Consider the following 23,222-nt stretch of genomic DNA (forward strand, 5'->3'; position numbering starts at 1 on the left):
AGAGAGGGTAAGGGTGAGAATGATTAAAATGTATTAGAACATTTATGAAATCGGCCAAGAACAAATTTAATTAATAAACATGAATTGATGGGAGAAAGGGTATAGTTAAAAGTAGTTAAAATTGGATCACATGTTGGCATGCCAACTGGAGGTGTCAATTTTCAGGTCTTGTTTTGGCAACCATATAATGACAATACCAGTTGACATAGCAACTTGCATAGAGAGATCTCAGAATCCTTAGATGAAAAGCTATAGGCAATCAAAGGCTGCTGAGAAAGGAAGGAAGTGTGTTCTCCAGGAACAGGGCCTCTGATGGTTACTCAGTCACAAGTGGTCAGCCCTAAACACATACGCATATGAACACTACCAAAGCGACTCAGCAGGCTGCATTTAGAAATTTATATTTTTATATGTAACAATATATGGCATGAATACGCTCCCACCTACATTATTCATGCATGCAGGGTTAGGAGATGAGATCAGAGTGTGTGTGAGTGATGGAGGGCAGAGTAGTCGATCCTACTTTCTGCCCCTCTTCTTCCTCTGTAGCAATGGTTAAGACTAGAAACAGGTTCGGCTCAATATCAGCTGCTGAGTTTCTGGGCCCATGGCTTTCCCCATAGCCTAATTCTTTTCCAGCAAGTTTGGTCACAGATGTCCCTCCTGAATGCCTAGGGCAGTCACCATAAGTTTTTCTATTCATAAAAAGGACAGTAAGAAAGTTGCAGAGAAGGAAAGAACCCTGGATGGAACTTTGGGGGAAACTCCTTCAGTCTCTTTTCCTTAGGATGGAAAGAGTGGCAATTGATTGGGGCTCAGAGAGTAGAAGTGGTGGGGCCAACATTATGTTCTAGGTTAGAGCAGGACCAGAACTGTATGTAGATTATATGACCTATTTTCTTCACATGACACACCAACTGTGTGTCACCCATCTGGCCAGAGAGAATGGTCACAATACCTCATGGGGAGCAGCATGTTCAACTTCTGGGTAGGGTGAGGAAAACGTTAGGTTTACGATGCTGTGCCTGTGGGCTAATTGAGGGTTCTGGCCACCACAAGACCATGTAGGAACCAGAGTGAAGAACAGCATGGAATGGTTAGTGGACAGGGGGAAGGGTTGAGTCAATAAATCTATCTCTAGTTTGAAATACTGTTTCTTATAAAAGTTTTAAAATTTTGGGTCTTATGGTAAGGTTTTTGATCCACTTTGAATTGACGTTGCAGTGTGTAGGTGATAAGAATCAAGTTCCAGTTTCTACACATGTACCTAATATCCCCAGGAACCACCATCTGCTAAAGAGACAACACTGTCTTTTCATGACCCATGTCAAGAATCTCATGGTTGACATTGCATGGATTTATTTTTGTCATTTTTGTTATGAGCCTTTGTCTGTAGCAGCTGAGCCATCTTTTCCAGCCCTAAATTTTGTTTTTGAATCGGTCAGAAAGGAGTGAGATGACTCATATTACTACCGGTATAGAACACAAAAGGCATTATACTAAGTGAGAAGCCCAGGCACAATAGCGTACATCCTTTAGGACCACATTTATACGAAACTCTCAAAGTTGATGAGTCTCTAGAAGGAAAGCATCATCATACTTGTCAGGAGTGGGGAGTGGGAGTGGCTTCTCTGTTGGAATGGTGATTTGTTGTGGGCCTGGTAAGAACGGTCCAAAGCTGGGAAGGCATGAGGTTGTATGACATTGTGGGGATGCTGATTGCCAATGAAGCAAAAAGTTTCACTAGAAACTTAATGTCTGCTCAGTTCTGCCCTGATCTTTTACTCAAACCATTTCCAATGCAGGCCTTAAAAGTTTGAATTGCTCTAAAATATGCTGTAGGGTTTATTTCGTTTTGTTGGAAAGATCGAGATCTAATAAGTGACATCTAATTATGGTTTTGAAAAAGTCTTTTTAAACATTGGTTAAGATCAGGTCATCACTATCTTTTTTTTATCATCTTGGATGATTGGAACTCAGCTCTTTCTGGTGTTTGTTAAGTTATTTCTGGTGCAGAAACAGAATTCTTTCCTTATTGAATACCTTAATTCACTTTGACTATGTATGTGCAGTATAGCCTTTTGGTCACGTGTGTGTGCTGAATGCATTCTCAAGGGTTAGTAAGTGGATGCAGTTAGACACAATTGTTAGACATTTATCTGAGGTCCTTAATGTGGAACTTGCTGACCTGCTATTTGCCTCCCTGAATTTTGGAAAGAGAAAGAAGAAAAGGATGCCTGTGGGATGTGCTCATGTCCACAGCTGTGGAATTCACAACCGTCACCAGCCTTAGGTCCTGTGTGTGGTCTCCACCCTAATAAGATGGGCTGGACCATGTGTGAGTCATGTGATTCATGCACTTCCCTTTGTATATGTTCGTGCATGAACACACATGCATGTGGATGTACAGTGTGTAAGGACATATGTGCAAATGTATGAAAGCCAAAGGACAACCTTGGGTATCCACCTATGCGACCAATCACTTTACCAGTGAGCATCAAAAATCTTACTCTCTGTGCCACTCCACTGAATTACAATTGATGCGTTCTACCACATCAATCTCTTAAGTTTTTTTTTTAAGTTTTAGTTTCTTTTATCTTTATTTTATGTGTATGGTTGCTTTGCATTTATGTATGCATATCACCACATAGTGGAAAAGGGCATGGAATCCCCTGGAATTGGAGTTGCAGAAAGCTGTTAGCTGCCTTGCAGGTGCTTAGAAGCACACCCAGGTCCTCTGTGAGAGGAGCAAGTGGTTGTTAACTTCTGAGCCATCTCTCCAGGCCCACAGCCCTCATCTGATGTCGGTTACGGGCATCAAACAAACTCAGATTCTCATGCTCGCCCATCATGTGCTTTTCTGACTGACTTCCAGTCTCAGCTCAGCTTTTGTATTTCCGACCTCGAGCCTGTTGATTCTGCAGCACAGACAAGTTTGAAGCCTGTAGGTTGATATTTTTCTTTCCTCATGGACTGAAGAAAAGTTAGACACATATTTATAGACTTGAGGAAGGAAATAGACCCCTACTGTTTGTTTGTTTATTGATTGATTGATCGTGTATGTGTGTTGTGGCAGGAGCAAGTGTGTCATGGTAGATTTGTGGAAGTCAGAGTACAGCTTGCGAGATTGAGATTTTTTCTTTCATCCTGGGGATCCAACACAGGCCGTCAGGCTTGGGTTTAAGTACCTTAACCCATAGAGACATCTTGCCATCCCAGAACTAGAGTATTGTCAAGGTAAGTTGTGGGCATTGCTCTGATGTCCGAACTAACCTTCCATCCTGCTGTGTTGCTTTCTCTCTTCCTTTCAATTAAGAAAACACACACACATTTCATTTAACTTTCTGCACAGTATTTGCATCTTAAAGATGCAGTGATTAATTAATTTCTTTGAAATAAGACCGGGGTCAAAATAAGGACTAAAGACAAAAGTTTGTTTTCCTTTACCTCAAAGAAGCAACATGTAGATGTAGGTCCTGATACCTATGCCCTTACACACATACACAGTCACACTTAAGGGCAGATCACACGAGTGGTTCATACCCAATGCTGGCTAAGATAGGAAAGTAGAGTCAATGACAGGTGTTGGAGTGTGTCACATACATGACCTACTTGTAAGCCTGTCCATAATCTTCAGAAAGACACCATTTCCTTTAGAATATTGTTTCCTAGAGGGTGCCTGAACTGACCTTGTCCCGTAGCCACACTGATGAATATCTTGTATATTACCATAGAACATTCATCTTGCGATGGATGGAGATAGAGATAGAGACCCACATTGGAGCACTGGACTGAGCTCCCAAGGTCCAAATGAGGAGCAGGAGGGAAAACATGAGCAAGGAAATCAGGACCACGAGGGGTGCGTTCACCCACTGAGACGGTGGGACTGATCTAATGGGAGCTCACCAAGGCCAGCTGGACTGGGAGTGATGGAGCATGTGATCAAACCGGACCCTCTGAATGTGGCTATCAATGAGCGCTGACTGAGAAGCCAAGGACAATGGCACTGGGTTTTTATTCTACTGCATGGACTGACTGTGGAAGCCTGGTTTGTTTGGATGCTCACCTTTATAGACCTGGATGGAGGGGGGAGGACCTTGGACTTTCCACGGGGCAGGGAACCCTCACTGCTCTTAGGACTAGAGAGGAAGGGGGAAGTGGTGAGGGGGAGGGAAAAGGGAGGTGGGGAGAAGGAGGAAATTCTTAATAAAAAAAAACTATAATGTCTTAAAAAAAAAGAAAATTGTCTCCTAATTCAATCTTTTGACTCAAAATTCTTCATCAGAACTCGGCTCAGAGCAGCCTTCACATCCTTGTTCCTAAGACTGTAAATGAGAGGATTCAGCATGGGGGTCACCACAGCGTAGAAGAGCACCACCACCTTGTCCTGCTCAGCAGAGGCTGTCGAGCGTGGCTGCATATAGGTGAAGAGGGCCATCCCGTAAGACATGGAGACCACAGTCAGGTGGGAGGCACAGGTCTCAAAGGCTTTGCGGCGTCCCTGGGTGGAGCGGATCTTCAAGATGGCAGCCACAATATGGGCATAGGACAGAGAGACCAGGCAGCAGGGCACCAGCAGCACCACCACACTAGAGGTCAGTATCACCACCTGGTTGAGGGTGATGTCCACACAGGCCAGCCTGACAAGGGCCAGTGTCTCACAGGCCACATGGTTGAGCACGTTGTGCCCACAGGTGGGAAGGCGCATGGTGACCGCTGTCTCCACAGCAGAATTCACCACACCCACAAGCCAAGAGACACCTGCCAGAACCATGCAGAGCCTTGGACTCATGACCACGGTGTACCGTAGTGGATCACAGACAGCCACATAGCGATCATAGGCCATGGCAGCCAGCAGCAGGAACTCAGTTCCCCCAAGAGTCAGAGCAAAGAAAAGCTGAGTCCCACATAGGGCAAAAGAGATGGTCTTCTTCTCCATGAGGAAGTGTGCCAGCATCTGGGGGACCCCACTGGAGGTGTAGCAGATGTCCACCACTGACAGGTGGCATAGGAAGAAATACATGGGCAGGTGGAGCCGTGGGTCCAGTGCAATCAGAATGATGATGAGTCCATTGCCCAGCAGAGTCAGCAGGTATGTGGCCCCAAAGAGGACAAAGAGTCCAGCTTGGATGTGCTTGTCACTGGAGAGACCCATCAGGACAAACTCACTCACCCAGCTCTCGTTTTCTCTCATGGAACAGCTGGGCCAGTTGACCAGGAGTAGAGGAAGTATATTCAGAGACAGGCAAGTAAAGGCATCATTATAAGTCTTGCACTATGTCCTAGACTAAGGTTGAAACTAGAGCTGGGACACAGCCTGATTCTTTAACCTTCATGGTTAGGGGAGGAAGTTGTGAAGACATTGAAATGACTCCCCTAAGAAAATTAAGAAAAAGAAAGGGGTGGGAGTGAAGGGAGATTGGCATGGTGTCACTTTCCTCTAACCCCATCATGTGGGAGTTGGATTCAGGAGGAACAGAGTTCACGAAAAGGATGCCTTACAAAGGGTGTTTGAAGCTGCTGAACAAACAAACAACAAAAACTCTATGGGAGGAAGGGAGACTTGACTTCTCATACTAACGTATACGTTTCTTAAGATTAACAGTCCTGATTTGGTCGATAATTTATAGCACCCTGTACAATAACTGTTACATAACAAGTAATCAATCAATGTGGAAGGAAAGAGAATCAGTAACAGGGGTGGGGTCAAAGATCAGAGTATTGTAGAATTAAAGAAACAGCAAAGGAAAATAAATGTCAGGAAGGCATGGGCATGGGGGAAGTAGTAATGACAGTGAACAGGACAGAAAGGTAGGTCCTACAATGTGGGGCAGCAGTGACCCCATCTTCCCATCCAACATACGGGGAGAATAGGGATGCTTTAGTGATTTTTAGCATCATTTACTACATCTCAGTTCTGTTGTTATTCATGCTTCTTGTGAGTCTAGGTCACAGCCTGGCAGGGAATCCTCTCACATGCTCTTTATTTCATGAATCAGTGCTGGTACTTATGCCCCTGAGATGAACGTCTATTAAAGAGCTGCTGTGTTCCAGGAAGCAGGCAGGGCATTTTGTAACTGTCTGCCCGAGACATGGGACTTTCTTTCTTGGATCTTATAATTTAAGGATGTAGAGATTAATGTTAGAGGTTAAAATAAATATACTTGTGCTAAGTCCTATGGAAAAATCCAAGATTAGACTTGGTTAATTACATTTGGATCTTATTGTTATTGTATTATTATTCATTATCTCTCAATAACATGCGATCTTTTCAGTGCAGTTTAAAGATCTTCAAGTAAGTGATGAGAAAGTAATGCGCGGGAGGTTTTGGTGGACAGTGGCTCTCATATGGATACTGAGCTTGAAGGACTGGAAAACTCTCTGCCTAGCTGGGTTTGCACCAGGCCATTTTCATGTGTGGTAAGTAACTGTTCCTTGTATAAGTCAGTGCCATTAGATTTTTTTAAAAATATAATTTCAATCTTTATGCGCATTTCTTTCTCTCAAGTGTCTATCTTTCTAGATCTATATTTTTTTTGTTTTTTTACTCCCTTTCATTTAATTCACATATATAATGTTCTTCCCCACCCCATTTGGTTTGTTGAGACCAGGTTTCTCTGTGTAGCTCTGGTTGTCCTGGAACTTAGTTTGTAGACCAGTCTGGCTTGGAACTCACAGAGATCCACCTGCACTGCCTTAAGTGTGCTGAGAATAAAGGCGTGCAATACCACCACCTGATTTAGGCAACATTACTTAAACAAAGCCTCCCCATTCTTTCTTATCTTGTTTCCATACCCACCAAATCTTTCTTCTTCCTAAGTCCCCCATTTCTTCCATGTGTTTTGCTTGTGATTATGTGACCCACTGCATTTAATTAGGGTTGCCTTTATGCGTGTCGGATGGGGGGATTATTTTCTGGAGTTAGAGCCATGTATTCTAATGTTGCTCTATTAACAATGGCTAGGAAATGCAATCAGCCTAGATGTCCAATAACAAATGAATGGTTAATAAAAATGTGGTACATATGCACAGTAGAATTACATTTAGCTGTGAAAAAAATAAAATCATAATATTTCAGGTAAGTGGGTGAGGTTAGAAAACATATTGAGTGAGGTCACTTAGGCCCCTAAACACAAACGGCACATGCTGTCTCTCTTCTGTGTATACTAGCTTTGACTCTTTAGCTTTAACTATCTTTAGAGGCCAGGAAGATAGAAAGGGATTCTGGGGGAGGATGTTGTAAGGGAGGGGAGATGATAGGACACAGCTGATGTGCAGGTAGAAGGAGGAGTACCAGAGACAGAAAGATTTGAGTGGGATATGGGTGGGACTGGGTGGGGTAGGAAGGGTTTGGAAGGAAGTTTCCTTTTGAAAGAAAGTGAGCGTTTAAAAACACCAGTAATTCCACAGAACAAAATTTAAAAATTTAAAAATCAGACCTCGGTGGAGGTCAATGACTTCGGTATACATGAATCACTGTAGCAAAACAGAGGACAGCTGCAAGGTATCAAAATTAAGACAACCAGAGCAGAGCCACAACATCAAATACGCAAGATCTGAAGAACATAATTCCACCCTGGTTTCCCCTGTTCGCTAAGAGTGGCTGAAGCCCTACCTGATTGTTGGGAAAATAGAAGAGAGTGCTGGATAGAACAGGACTCCAGCCTCTCCCCTCCTCTGACCCTGAGTTTAAACTTCATTCACCCCTTTTCAGTTTTATTTGCATGTATAACGTTTTTTGACCAAAGCACCCCATTACCCTCTCTTCTCTTGTTCCCATACTCACCACAAAGGTGTCTCTGGCCAGAAGGCATCTCTGTGGTGTTCTCAGTGGGGGAGTTTAGGGAAGAGGATCAGAACCTGGGGAGGTGCCCAGGGAGCCTGTGACAGTCCACAGAGCTTGTCCTCGGAATCAGCAGAGGGAATGTCTCCCTTTGGATCTGTTCCCAGTTCTAGGCCACTTGTTACGGGCAGAATTCTCACTTTCAGATTGGTGTGAAGGATCCAGATTCTCTCCCAACTGTGGTCATAAGTGTAGAAATGAAAGGACCAACCACCTCTTGTCTTTAAGCACAGGGAATCCAAGAGCCAGGGAGGGGTGATCTGTGTAGGTCTTGGACCCACCTAGGGACCAAGATTAAGGCAGTCTGCCTGAAAGAGGGAGCATTTTTGATATGCCTGAGGGAAAGAGACTCCTGGGCATCTTAGGTGGCTAACCCTGCCCAACATAGATGTGTTTTGGAAAACAGACAAAGCTCTGAATGAGAAGTCAGGAAATTTGAATTCTAGTCTGCCTGTATCAGGAGTCCATTGCTTGACCTCCATAATTCAGATTCTTCATCTGATTCAGTGTGAACGATGATTTTCTCTTCCTCAGAGGTTTTGGATATACACCAGATGAACTGATTAATGAAAACAAACTTGTTTCTGCAAAGGACTCAAAAAATGGTGAAGGGTGTGATTCTTACACTCAGAAAGCCGACAATGCTGAGCTTAACTGTGCCCGACAATATGAGGAGAACTGGCAGTAGGCAAGAGTGCTATGAAGACCTAGATGTTAACAGAATGTGGCTCTCAGACGATCTGCAATAAATGCTAGTGACTAAACCTAATTACAGAGTTCGTGCAGCAAACACTTCAGAAATTTTTAGAGTCCACCACACAGTGTGTAGCTCCACTCGTCACACACAGCATGAACTCACCAGTACCATCTTGATGTCTGTTTTAGGCCACGATTAAACTTTTTGTCTTGATAGATGACTTTGTTCTGAGCTCTTTTGGACAATTAGAGAATTTCACTCTACTTTTCCAAACTTCTCAACCGTTTAAGGAGGACTTGGTACGGCCTGGACAGGGATAGGAACATGAGTTCTAGGTGTTATTATTAAAAGAGGACCCCTACAGAAGCTCGTTCTGGCAGGGAGAAGAGACAAAAATGAATCACACACCCTTATTCTTTAGAGGAAACTTCAGCAACTTCCCAGTAGCTGAAGAAAGACTGGCTATCCCTGCAAGCAGTAGATATACTTTATATAGCAGTGCAAATACTTTATACAGTAGATACAAAGTAGAAATAAAAGAGCTAATATTTTTGTCTCTTTGAAGATACCTTTGAAGTTATAGTACCATAAGACCTGCTTGCAGCAGGAGTTAAATTCTATTTATACATCATCTGATTACCTGCTGTATTTGAAATATGCATTATTTATCTGAGGCATGAAGTTGTTAGATGTAGGGAGCATTCAAATATCTTGTAGACCTAAAGGTTTGTGATAAATTAAGCCACATAAATTATAATTCAAAGCGCTCAAGAAAGTAAAAATAAATTATTTGATCTTTCTACATTCTGTGCATAGCTAATAAAATTGTAGGTTAGAGGACATTAAGAGTCACTGAGTTCCCTATTGAAACTTTCAGACTGTACACACAATTGCTTGAGGTGATGGCAATAAATGGCACTTACAGTTTTTAATATCAGTGACCAAGGAAATAATAATTTGGTCATCCAATTAGATATCAGGTAACAGTTAGATTAAGTCAAAGTTATTATAATCTTCAAAAGTCAAATCTTGATAAAAATCTATGGTGAAAATTCCTCTAGTAACAAATTTTATATCAGACCAAGGATTAAAATTTCCTTCATCTTATAAGGTTTATTCTTCCAAACACTGAGAAAATTCACCATTTTGCCTTTTACAGAAGGTGGACGTCCTTTGGATATTCTACCAACCCCACACCTCCTCCATTCCTTCCTACTTCAACACAGGGCAGGTGCTTCACATCTAGAAAATAATTCTTGATCTATACTATTTCATTCTGCAAATCCCTGCCCCCATAGTCTGAGCATTTTGTTGAATAATGCATTGTTGGGTGACTCACCGGGAAGGACTCTTCAGTAGGCTGAAATAAATGAGTTTTATCAATAAGTCACGGAGGACCTCAAAGAGCCTCTAACTGCAACCAGTGAGAGATTACATGCGTCATGTTGGCTGTGTGAGAAGCTTTGGCTCCATGCTCTCAAGCCCTGCTCTGAACTCTCTCCCTGTAAGGAACTCCTGGAGCTAAATGCTAACCTCATGCACAAGACTCACATTGGTTGGGCAGGTGGCTCACGTCTTAGGAAGTCCTCAAAGCACCATGCTTCCTCTTCTTGGGTGTGGAGGGTTGACTCTTTCAGTCTGTGCTGATAACTTTGCAGAGCTTAGGGATCTCTTGAGGGCAATTATTTACCTTAAAAAACTATTCTTCCCCTAGCTGCTTCTCAACAATCCCACCTCCGTCTTCTTAAGTTCCCTGTGGAATAAACATTTGGAAAATATTTTTACCTGAACTTTTAATTGTCCTAGTTTCTGGGCTAAGGAGACCTTCCCTGATTTTTGAGTCGTTCACTGCCTTCCAGAACTGCTGCATTGCTGGAGACACCTCACAGGAGTCAGGAGACAGCGACATTTGTCTCTATGGCCTGCTTACAAGGGATTGAATGTAATTGAAATTTGGTGTACAATATGAAATATCTAGAGAGAAACATAGTAAAAAAACTTCGGAATACAGACACAGACAAGGACTTTCTGAGAAGGACTTAAACAGTGCAGGAAATAACCCAACGAGCTGACAAATGGAATCTCACAAAATTAAAAAGCTCCTATGCAGCAAAGGACACAATCTGTAGAGGGGAGACAGCAGACACCTTACAGAGCATGAGGAAATCTTTACCAACCATTTATCAGTCAGACCGTGAAATATAGGCTATGTTAAAAAGTGAACATCAATGAAATAAATCTTCCAAACAATAAATGGGTTGATTAATGGAATCAACAGTTTTCAAGAAAGAAATCCAAATAGCAACAAACATAGGCAAAGTGGTCAACATCCTTAACCACCAGGCAAATGAAAATTAAGACTGCTTTGACATTCCATCTTACCCCAGTCAGAATGACTATTATAAACAAAAAAGCAAAAACAAACCAGAAAAAAAATAAATTCTGGCAAAAGTTTTGGGAAAAGAAAAACCATTTTATATTCCTATTGGAGGTGTAAACTTGTGCAGCCACTGTGGAAATTACTGTGGAGTTTTCTCAAAAAAAACCTGAAAATAGAGTCACCAGGACACTCAGATTTATTCTACTCTTGGTAGTATATTTGAAGAAACCTAGGTTAAAATATCATGGTAATGCTTGCACATCTATGTTCACTGATACTCTATTTACAGTAGTTAAGATACCAACCCAAACTACATGTCCATTAACAGATAGAAGGATAAAGAAAAAAAAGCACACATATATGCTGGAATTTTAATCAGCCAAAGGAAAATTGAAATCATGGCATGCGAAGGAATATGGATGAAACTGGAAAATATTATGTCAGGTTGAATAAGCCAGACTGAGAAAGTCAAGTTCTTCATGTTTCGTCATATGTATTTCTGTGTGAACACATGTGTTACATGCATATATATTCACTTATATATGTCTCTGTGTGGATTATGAAATAAAAAGAGAATCATGAGAATATAGGGAAAGATCTAAATGGGGGGGAGAGAGGGTAATTGAATGTGTGTGCCATAAAAACTTAAGGGTTGTCTAGACAGGAGTGGGGACAGGAGGCTTTGGTGACAGCCTTGTGAGAGATAATCTGAACAGAGTATAGTGACACACATGTATGGAAATGCCACAATGAAATTCATTACATTTTTGCTAACTTTAAAAATATTAATTTAAAAAGTTTTTTAAAATGGGTAAAGTAATTCTAAAGGGGAAAGGGAAGAGGAATCACATTGCAGAGGCTAGACTCTATCCTAGAGAAAAGGTATATACATTCCTTCTCTCCTCTACCCAGCAACTCATGTAGGTGACAAGGGAATTGTGGGCTTACATCACATAGTTGAGCTGTTATGTCCATGGCATGGAGTCATTGAGAAGACCCAAGTTCATTCATTCCCAAAGCCTTCCTGGTGAGTTCCCACCTCATTTGCTTATTGGGTTGAGTTTCCTTTGTGCATTTGCACGTCATAGAAGTTTGCACTTCTAGCTTCTGTCATTTCCACTGTTTTTAAATTTAAACTTTAAGATATATATATATATACATATACATATATGTATATATGTATATATATATATCTGTCTGTCTGTCTTTCTATCTACACACACACACACACACACACACACACACACACACACACACATACACACACATGAACATTTGTATACAGGTGATTGTAGAGTCCAGAAGAGAATATATCCCTGAAGCTAGAGCTATAGGCAGTCATGAAATGCCTAATATGGGCACTGGCAACTGGATTTGGGTCCTCTAGAAGAATAAATTCGTGATGAGGTTTTATTATCAATGTTTACATATGTTTTTCAGTGGAAATAAATGTATTATTTGTCAATAGGAAGATGTTACTGTGTACCAGGACTTTTTAAAATATTAATTGATATTTCTATTCCAGACGAAGATATCCTGATCTGGGAGTACGATTTATCACCATAGTGACAATGGACCAAGGAATAGCCATTTGACTTCATGCTTTCTGTTTTTGGACAATCTAAAGTTCACCTTTGTTCTTTTCACTACCTAACTAAGTATAAGACACTAGAAGATTTAAAGGTTTCCCAACTTTAAGGTCCACGGGAAAAAATCTGATAATACTTTCTGCTAAAAGTTGTAGCCAAATGTTAAGAGGGGAGCAGAGGGGGAAAGCAGTTGGAAGGAATTAAAAGTGAAAAGTGTAAGAGAAAGTGATGTCTGAGAGGTGGAACTCCCAGAAGTAGACTTAATAGAGAGAGAGATAGTTCATATAAAAATGGAAAGAGAAGAGCTATTTGGTCTACTATCATATAATGAAAATGTTTCTTTGTTTGCAAAAGAGAAATTGCATCATTTCCATCTTTTCAAATGGTAAGGTTAAAAATTATATATAACAAGAGTACAAATTAGATTGGAAAATAGAAAAATATTAGAGCTGTATGGCTATAAAGAATGAGGCATCTCTGCTTGAGACCCACACAAGATCAAGCCAATTAACATTCTAGCATGGAATGGGGAATGCTTCCCAAGTCCCCATCCCTACCTGAGGAGTTATTGGTGGTTTATAGTTTTTAGGAACGGTAAGACAGGTTTGCTTTAATAGTGTGTTTCCTGGTAGGTCAACCATTCTCCAGATGACCCCTGACCTATGCAAACAGGTGCAAACCAAAATGGGCTTATGGGTTAGGAAGGAAGGAGTATATGAAGTTGGGAGAGTATGAGGCATGGTGATGAATCTCGGAAGAGTTGGGGGAGAAGTCAGGGGTGGGTGAATAGGTCAAACTACAGTGTGCACATGTTTAAAATTCTTAGAAAACCCCTAAAACAAAACAAAACAAAACAAAACAAAAAACTTCAACAAATCAGCCAAACGCAAGTATTGCTTTAGCAGAAGAAGGAAGCATTAAAAAAGTGTTTGTGGGTTATTGCTGGCTCCCAAAAGTATAAGTTTTCTAAAAGAATGATTTTAATTTTCTTTCCTTCTGCTTACCACTATTTAAAAATTGTCCACAATAAACATATACATTTTCCATTATGAGTACAAATTAAGATTAATTGTCTTGGAACTGTAGATAGCTCAGCAGGTAAGAGTACTTGTTATGCAAACTTGCTATGGGTTCAGATCCACAGAACCCATATTAAAAAAAGAAACTGGGTATATCCACACACACACAAGCCCGCCACCCCAGTGCTATAGATGAGTGGAGATAGAAGGATTGGTGGAGTTTACTGAGCACCTGCCTAGTTCCAGATTAATCAAAAGACCTCATCTCAAGGGAATGAGACAGAAGGTAATATAGCCTACACATATAGACACACATGTGTATACACACACACAACTTTTTTTTTTTATAAAAAAAGTGATAAATCTGTGTCTCATTGAGATAGTGATATTAGGAAATAACCAACATTCTCTCTTAACATTCAGCAATAGTAAACTGCCTTTGGGTGACATAGGTGATTGTTACAGGATAAAGGAAGATATGAATAAAATCGTGTCTCCTTAAAGTAGATATAACCACAAATTTTGGGTTAATTATACCAACAAAGATAAGTCGGTATGTACACTATGCTAAGAAGGAATATGGACCAGAGCAAGAAAATGTTCACACTCTGGCTTTAGCAGTAAGACCTCCGTGTCTTTGGCAAGATACAGGATATCAGATTTGCCGTATATGAAATAAAGGGGCTAAATTAGATCTACAGACTCGTACAGGTCTGGAAATCTATCTTTTCCAGTGTGTACCTTACAGTAGTTCCTTTCCATTTAAGATTCTAGATTCCACATTATGACACTAAAGACACTCCAGCTTGGGTTCCTGTAGTCATGAAGGGGTACATGAGATTCTCTCTTTTGAGCCCGATCCTTATCAGGAGATTAATGGAAAGAAATGAAATTTTCGGCACAATTTGGACTCTAAGTTCTTGGACATAAAGCATTTCCTACAGCCCCAAGCTGGCCGCTTGCCTGGATATTTCTCTTCATCCCTTTGGAATTCTCCCATGACTCCCACTTCCTTCCCCTTCCTCTCCTCTCTCTCCTCCTTAATGTCTCAGTGCCACAGTTTCAGGGAACTGCAGTGATAGCAAGTTATCAATAACTTAGCCCACTGCCACTAAACTGCCAAACCAAGTTCTTAATCACCTTCCTAGACCTGGAGGGAGGGGGGAGGAACTTGAACTTCCCACAGGGCAGGAAACATTGACTGCTCTTAGGGCTGGAGAGGGAGGAGGAGAGGGAGTGGGGAGAATGGGAGGGTATTGGGAGGAGGGGCAGAAGTGGAAGCCTTTATAAATTAATAAAAAAATATCCCAGAGAGGTGGGTAGAGAAACTAAAAAAATAACAATCTTTTCTAGTAAGTTTTTCCAAATTAAAAATGTTAACTTTTCTATATATAATATTTACTCCTTTTCTCATGGTTTCTGAGGGTTCACTCTATAGTCAATTTGAAGGGGTAGCATATCCTGGCATGAATCTATGACATACGACAGTTATCTCATAAGACAGGAAGTAGAGGAGGGGGCCATAAAAATATATCCCTAAGGGGTCATACCTAATGACTCACTTCTTCCAACTGAGTCACATCTTCTGAAGTTTCCAGAACTTCCTAAAATACTGCCACCATCTGGAGACCAAATTCTGAATACATGGACATTCTGGGATAGCCTTTCAGATCCAAACTCTGTCACTCCATCCTTCTTCAGTAAAATTTGAGAAGAACATTGATGAGGAATTGATGGTGGACACCATAAAATAATTCCACATTAGCTCAGAATTGAATATAATAAAGGGTTATTTATTTAGGGGTAGACTCACAGATCACAATCCTCTGCACAGACAGTGAACAGGAACCAAATCCAAAAACTGGGAGAGAGAGAGTAAGCATGTACTTTATGTCGGTATTTGTAATATAAGAGGCCATGCCCAAGTGGTCTGGTATCTTAAATGCAACTGGCTGAAGGAGTTCCCACAGCAAGGAATCACACTTGAGCAATGCTGAAGTAGTTCACAACAGCTCCAAAATCCCTGGGCACAGCTCATCATGTGTAGCTCTACATGGAGAAAATTTAAATATTGTTCTTCCTGTCTCTATATAGGGAAATTTGAACTGGTGTTCTATACTTTAGTCTTCTGCATTTGCTTACTATCTCAGCATGAATTATCAACTTGATACAACCTAGAATTGCCTGAAAAATGAGTCTCAATAGAATAATTGTCTTTAAGGGATTGGTCTGTGGGCATGTTTGTGAGGGATTGCCTGACTGATGATTGATGTATCATTTGCTGGGCTGGTGGTCCTGGGCTATATACAAAAGCTAGCTGGGCATCAGTCTCAACAAGCCAGAGTGAGAAAGCAAGCAGCGTTCTTCCGTGGTTTCTACTTCAGGTTCCAACTTGAGCTCTATTTCTGCCTTCCTTCAGTGACAGACTATAACCCGGAAGTCTAAAAAGAAAAACCTTTTATTCCCCAGGTTGCTTTTGGTCAGGGTGTTTTATCACAACAATAGAAAGGAAACCAGAACAGCACTATAAGACGTTGGAGAAAATACTTCAATGGTCACAGTGGGAACAAGAAAAACCTGACCTATGATTTCGTTAGCACTCCATGTAAGCTATTTTGTTGAAACTATGTAGCTTACTCTCATACATTAACATCGAATATACAAACCATTTCCAGAAACGAAATCTTTCCATAATATATTATAATTATAGATATTATAACTATGGAACCCACAGCAATCTTCAAGTTCCCGTGACAAGATAATGAGTTTAAAGTACTCTCCGTCAAGGCTCTGTGGAAATGTCCCTTCTTTGTTTTCTGTAATGATATTAACTTCTTGTCTCACTATCCTGGTGGATAGTGTGCAAACGAGGTACCAATGGGTAGGGGTGGAGGTGGGAGCTCAATTTTCCTACAGAATAAGCTGTACCTTTTTTCTTCAAATAATCTATTTGGGTAAACATAAAACCAATTTGAGTTCAATCCTATATTAAAATGGTATATTTATTTTTCTTCTTTTCTATCATGACTTCCAAATTTATGATAAAAATTGCTAACATTGGTTTCTAAGACTTTGGCAAGGAAGACAAAATCATTGCTTCATGGTGGCCCTGCCGTTCATCTCCACAGGCAGGCAACCACACTCATCTTCATGCATCGACGTGACAACTTCCTGCTGAGATTCAGATAATGTGGATCAGGCTGTGGCTCTGTGTTCAACTCTGTGGTCAAGATACGTACAGACTATTTGTTGCCTTAGTTTGGGTTTATCATGGATCAGTGGTAGTCTGTTTGTTACGTGGTCTCATTTCTTATTTTCTGATGCTGTTATTCCTTCATGCGCACATACACCCATGACACACGGGCGCATGGAATCCTGGAGTGTTAACTTGGTGAATGTATGTTGCAGGCCTCATCAGCAGGACCATCCAGCTTGATCCTTTGAGAAGTCTTTGGTTGGCTTCTTAAGTGCCTTTAACACCCTCTTCTGGAGGCATGTTTGAACACATCACTTTTTGGGGGTGGGAATCTTAGGGAAGACCTCAGGTGAACTTCTCGGGACCTCCTCTACTTCTGTTTTTTTTCTTGCTCCTCAGTAGTGTTGTAGCAACTGGATCTTCTTAAGCCTTGGTCTCTGCCAGGGTTCAAGATAATCAGCAAAGCATTTCTACTGTGGGCTTTGTATACTCTGTTCCTTCATGTTCATACGACAGTTCCTTAGAATTATGATCAGAACACATAATCTTGATTGTGTATTTTGCTTTTCTTTCTCTTATTTAATTAATTTAATCATTATTATATGTAAATGCCTCTCTCTCTCTCTCTCTCTCTCTCTCTCTCTCTCTCTCTCTCTCTCTCTGTGTGTGTGTGTGTGGGGTGTATGTAAGCAGAGACCAGAGATCAACCTTAGTCATTGTTCTCAATGCCCTCACCTTGGTTTCTTTTTAAATACATTTTTATTTGTTGTTTTTCATGAATGGGTAATTTGCTTGGTTCTGTGCACCACATGTATATAATGCCATTGGAGACCATTCAATCCCTTCCTTGGAACTGGGGTTACAAAAGGCTGTGAATCACACATGGGTGCTAACAATTAATCCTAGTTCCCCTGGAATAGTTGGCCAGTGCTCTTAACAGCTGACTTACCTACCTTTTTAGTCTCCATTCATCTTGGGTTTTTTTTTTTTGACACAGAGTCTCACTCATCTGAAACTCACTGATTTGGGTAGGCTGCATTGGTAGCAAGCCCCAGGGATCTCCCTGTATCCACTTCCACAACTCTGAAGGAGTACATGTGCACGACATCCCTAACCTTTTCCACGTGGGTTCTTGGTATCAAAGTCAGGTCTTTATCTTTGCAGGACAAACACTTTACCCACTGAGCTGTCTTTCCAACCTATTGTTTTGTTTTTGTTTATAGCAAAAGCAAAAAGATTTTTTTTTCACCCAAATTTTTACAAGAGAGGAAAAATTTCATGCCTTTACGGGTTTTTCCTATTTCATATTGTTGATTATGAGTATTCCTATTTTATCCAAAGGTTGTGGGTTTTCGTACAAGAGACCCAGGACCTCAGAAACTTGGGATGCACAAAGAATGTGTTATCAATAAACATAAAATGACTTCCACTTTCTATTTATTGTCCATTTTTCATAAAGAATCTGAGTCTCTACTGTCATGTGTTTCTCTCATCCTATCTTCCCACAGTGACAAGAGCAAATCTCCACGTTCAGTTCTATGTGATCACCCTTCTCCTGTACTATGGAAGAGAATGCTCCTATGGGACCTGTGCCCACGAGCACTTAGCATTCTCACACCTCTCCGCTCCACAAACATTCTGCTGTTAATTTGGTGTTTAGCTGCGTCTTATCCTTTGACCTGGCTTGTTCTATTCCACTCTCTTGATGCATACATACAATTGTCTGCGGTTGTGGATAGATGTGGGCAGAGGGAATGAAGAAATGCATCCAGGACAGGTCAGATTGCAGCACCGAGCAGCTACAAGACAATCAGATTAATTACCCAGCCTATGGCATGTGAAGAATTTTGCTCAAAGAGCCTGTCTGAAACATTTTTAAAGACACTTCTCACTTCCAGCAACTTAGTGTGGGCTTGGTCAAAAGGGAGGGGCTAGGCATAAACATAGCCCAGGGAGGAAACCTCGTTCTGTCAAATTCACAAGTCTTTGAGAAGACACAGACTTGGCTAGAGAGAGGCAACTGGGACAGCGCCAGACGAGATGAACTTAGATGTTTCTGATATCACATTTTATGCTTTTCTTGACCACCCTGCTTCTTTCCATTCTGAGAGGAAGTGATTGCAGTACCAGCCTATGAAGATCTATTATTTATGCTCTGACCTTCTGCAGTTCTGTGTGGGCAGCTTGCAAAAGTATCTCTCTGCTATCTGAGTCGTTTTCTTGCCCCAAGTAAGCAAATTAAATCTTGAACATATGAAAAGGAGCAGAAGAAAGGGGTTATGATCAGATGTTTCCTGACTCCTGGATATAATTCACTTACTGGTCCTATTAAGTTAAGCAAGCTTACTTGCCTGTAGAAACTGCTGGTCTACACGGAGGTCTAAGCATTTTTCTTAGTTTGTTTGTGATTGGCTAGGCAATGACTACCACAACTATGTCCACATTTTTTTTAAAGTTTTGTTTTTCCAGATAAGGTTTCTCTGAATAGTCCTGATTGTCCAGGAACTCACTCTGTAGACCAGGGTGGCCTTAAACTCACAGAGATTTGCACTGGCCACTTTGAGTTTCGTAATGAAGGAATGCCTTTTGCGTATTTGATTTTAAGGGTTTCCCTCTCATCTGCAATGAGTCTTTGAACTCTCTTGGTTTCAGGTGAAGCTGTTTTGGGGACACAGTTCACAATATCCCCATGACTCACCAGCTTCTCAGGTCTTACAGTCATTCTGTACCTTGATAGCTAATTAATTGTCTGCTGCTGATACTAGGCATTCTTCACCACTAATGGCTCCCTCCAGTTTTTACAAACACTTGGTCCCTTGTATAAAAAGATATTAGCATTGATCCTTTCTCAGTTTTGTCTTCATATGAAAGCAACCAGATCAATATCTCATGTCGGCAACTTCCAAGGTAGAGAGATTGCTTACCTAAGTAATGTCTTCAGAGAGAATTTCCAAAATTGGTTGATGACTCTTATTCCAAGGTTGATGACTCTTATTCCAATTGAAATTGTCACGTCTCAGTTGAAAACTGAAGAGGTAGCAGAAAGAACTGAAAAGGTTTAGTCTATTATCATCATGGTAGGAAGCATGGTGCTGGAGAGGTAGCTAAAAGTTTTGCTTCAGAATCAGCAGGCAGCAGAAAGAGAGAGTAAGAAGTGTGTGTGTGTGTGTGTGTGTGTGTGTGTGTGTGTGTGTGAGAGAGAGAGAGAGAGAGAGAGAGAGAGAGAGAGAGAGAGAGAGAGAGAGAGAGGAGTCAGTAGGCCTGGTTTGAGCATTTGAAACCTCATAGCCCATTCTGAATAACACACTTCCTCCAACAAGACTGTACCTACTACAAGGCTACACTTCCTAGTAGTGCCACCCTGTATGAGCCTGTGAGAGCCATTTTGAATTAAACCACCAGAGAAGGCAAGCGGCAGTTTCACCCTAGAATGAGGCACAGAGCACTGGCTTTTCAGAGCACAAGATATTTTTGACAATGAAATAAGAATTTTGAAGAGCACAAAATGGCTGAAACCCTTCTTATTTTCCAAGAAGAACCAAGATTCTAAGTGATATATTTTAGTCTAAAGGAGGGAGATCTGAGGGTATGAGGATGAGAAAGAACATTTGTTTTCTATTGTAACGTGAATTTAGCTTGCTTAGTAAATAAGTCCCTTTGTTTATAGGACTCTAAAGATCTGAGATCTATTTGTCTGGAGCCTGAATTCCCCAGCCCACTGAGCCATTTCCTGAGGCCCTCCCATCATTCTAGTGGAACAGGGCCAGTACAGTCAAGTGCCTAATGGGGTAGATTGTGAAACCTGGATGCCCAAGTTGGAGTCTTGGCTTGACTATTAGTGGATTTAAAACAGGTGGGTCAAGACATCTGTTACCTTCGTTTCTCCCAAGGTAAAATGAGTAGCTGATAATGTCTATCTCATGGGGCTTCTATGAAAACTAAATGAGATAATTCATATACAGTACCCAACACAGTGTCTACTGTCTGTTAAATCTTCCAGGAATGTTAAGCATTTTTCAACACTTCAGAAAAATGGTGCTGCCTGAGCCAAATGCTACAAACAAAATAATTTTTATTTCCCCGCACATTTTCTTGTATCTTGTTGAGTTTTGCAAACTCAAGCTCTTCTTGTTTTTCTCTATTTCAAATACAAGCTGTTCCAACAGTTCTCTGTATCAAAACCCACGTGTTTTAGGCCACCCTTCGGGTCGCTGAAGAGATATTGAAGCAACACTTTAGAAGCTCCATTGGTTGGTGATGTTTCTCAGGCTTTGTATTATATGTGTAAGGCCCTAGATACTCATGGTCTGAATGTCAACTGTGGCTGTAGAGGGTCTGAGAGTTGAGTGGGGCTAGTGTGGCGTATACACCCCAAATTATATCATGGATTCCAGTTGAGGAAATGTTTTCTGGTCAAGTGGGCTGGACATAGACACTGAAAGCAGACTGGAGGACAAACTAGGAAAGTCAGACAGAGCTAGGAGTAATTCAAGAGCAAAACTGGGTTTGGAAGCTCTTTATGGAAGCACAAAGGTTCTTTCTCATTTTCTCTATTCTTGCTAATGGTCACTACTAATGGCTGCTAGAGTCTGGAGGAAAGGTAGAAAGAGCTTGAATGGTTCTGCCTCACACACTCTCTTCACCTTCCTTCAAGTCTGGCCAAAAAAAACACCCTTGCTCCATTGATAAATCACTCTTTAGCTTTGATCTTGCAGGGTAGGTGTTTTCCCGCTGTGATGATGAAGAGAAAGCATGCTTACACATATGTAGCTCTGCGTGTCAAAGAAAGCTGCAACCATTGTCTGACTGAGGAATAGAATGTGAATGACACTTCCTAGGGAGCTACACCTTACCTTGAAGCCAATTGACTTACTAGGACCCTAATAACTGTGGAGAGGTTACAACACTGCAGGTCCAGAGCCTAATTACAATTTATCTTGGGTTATCTTTAACCCAATAGCAATTCCTTGCTCACCTCTGTGTCTGAACTAATACCCCTGTGACTATCAGGTGAAATATCTTGGAATGTTATTAATTGAGCAGACCACTAGCTATCACAAGGAAGAGGACTGGGATGTCATCAGATAGCATCTGAAGCCTACAGCAGAATTTTCTCCACTTTGCTGCAACCTGCTGCCTGATATTTCTTTATATTTGTCATGAGTTTGTTTTGTTACCAGAACAACTTCCTGAAATGGCTGCCATGTTGTGACCTGGAATCTGGGGAAACTGAGCTCTGTCTTCTTGGGACATGGTCCCTTATATTGGCCTTCAGATTTAATACCATGATATCTCTTTATGATGAAAGTGCTTCTTGAATCAATACGAAAATTGTGGCTGAATTAGGTGACATAAGCCTGGCCTGAAGTTGCCTCAGTAGGTGGCGGAGTATGGTAGATGCTTGACAAATTTCAGGGGTCAGAGTCTTATAGGTTTTTTTTGTTTGTTTGTTTGTTTTTTTCTTGTTTTTTTTTTTTTGCGCAGCCACCATCAAAGATTTTTTGAATCCAACTCTATCTACTTGAGGTATCATTGAGATCAGAGCAATAATTTTGAAGGAATATTTATACTGTTGCTTAGAGAAATGATCTGGTGTGGGAGAATTGTCAATAATCTGTCAATAATGTTTTAAATAAATGCTGATTGGCCAGGCAGGAAGTATAGCGGGAAAACCAGACAGGAAGTAGAGGTGATGCAATGAGAACAAGAGAATTCTGGGAAGGAGGAAGCTGATTTCTCCCAGTCCTGCCCAGACGACTGAAGAAGCAACATGTGAGCTGCCATGCTGAGAAAGGTACTGAGCCGTGTGGCTAACATAGATAAAAATAATGGCCTAATATAAGTTAGAAGAGCTAATAAGTAGCCTGAGCTAATGGGGCAATCAGTTTATAATCTTATGGATTCCTCTGTGTGATTTTCTTTGGGGCTTGCCAGCTTGGGGTACTAGGCGGGACAGATACCCCAACAAGCAGGCCCCCTCATGTTACAAAGATTTCCACTTAAAAGAATCTTGACAAACAATTTTAAGATGCTTAGGGCATTAAAATTTACCTGAATTTCTTTCTAAGTAAAACAATAAGATTATAAACTACTACTATAGGTAGCATGGTATTTTTTGGTTTATATTTTTTATGATATTTATCTGTTTCTTATAATAGAGATCTTTGAATTGAAAATAAATATTGTTTGTATACATTTTGTCTAACATTGATGTGTTTATTTCTATATTTAAACAAATAGTCATTATTTATTTATTTCATTATGTATAGAATATTCTGTTTGTGTGTATGCCTGTAGGCCAGTAAGAGGGCACCAGACCCCATTATAGATGGTTGTGAGCCACCATGTGGTTGCTGGGAATTGAACTCAGGACCTTTGGAAGAACAGGCAGTGCTCTTAATCTCTGAGCCATCTCTCCAGCCCCACAAATAGTCATTTTTAGTACATTTTTGTCCATGTAAAAACAAGATTTAATCAGAAAATTAGTTTTTAGTCATC

At 40.9% G+C, this 23,222-nt stretch overlaps 1 protein-coding gene across 1 annotated transcript; it reads right to left on the minus strand.

The window, feature by feature from the left end:
• Positions 1 to 4,255: 4,255 nt before the first annotated feature.
• On the minus strand, positions 4,256 to 5,212 carry LOC148117900 (olfactory receptor-like protein OLF3). Its single transcript, XM_087901674.1, has one exon. It carries the CDS (start codon positions 5,192 to 5,194, stop codon positions 4,256 to 4,258), a length of 939 nt encoding a protein of 312 aa, XP_087757800.1. The 5' UTR covers positions 5,195 to 5,212.
• Positions 5,213 to 23,222: the final 18,010 nt, after the last annotated feature.

This window comes from Myodes glareolus, chromosome 25 (genome assembly GCF_982192425.1).
Source record: "Myodes glareolus chromosome 25, mMyoGla1.1, whole genome shotgun sequence".
NCBI lineage: Eukaryota > Metazoa > Chordata > Mammalia > Rodentia > Cricetidae > Myodes > Myodes glareolus.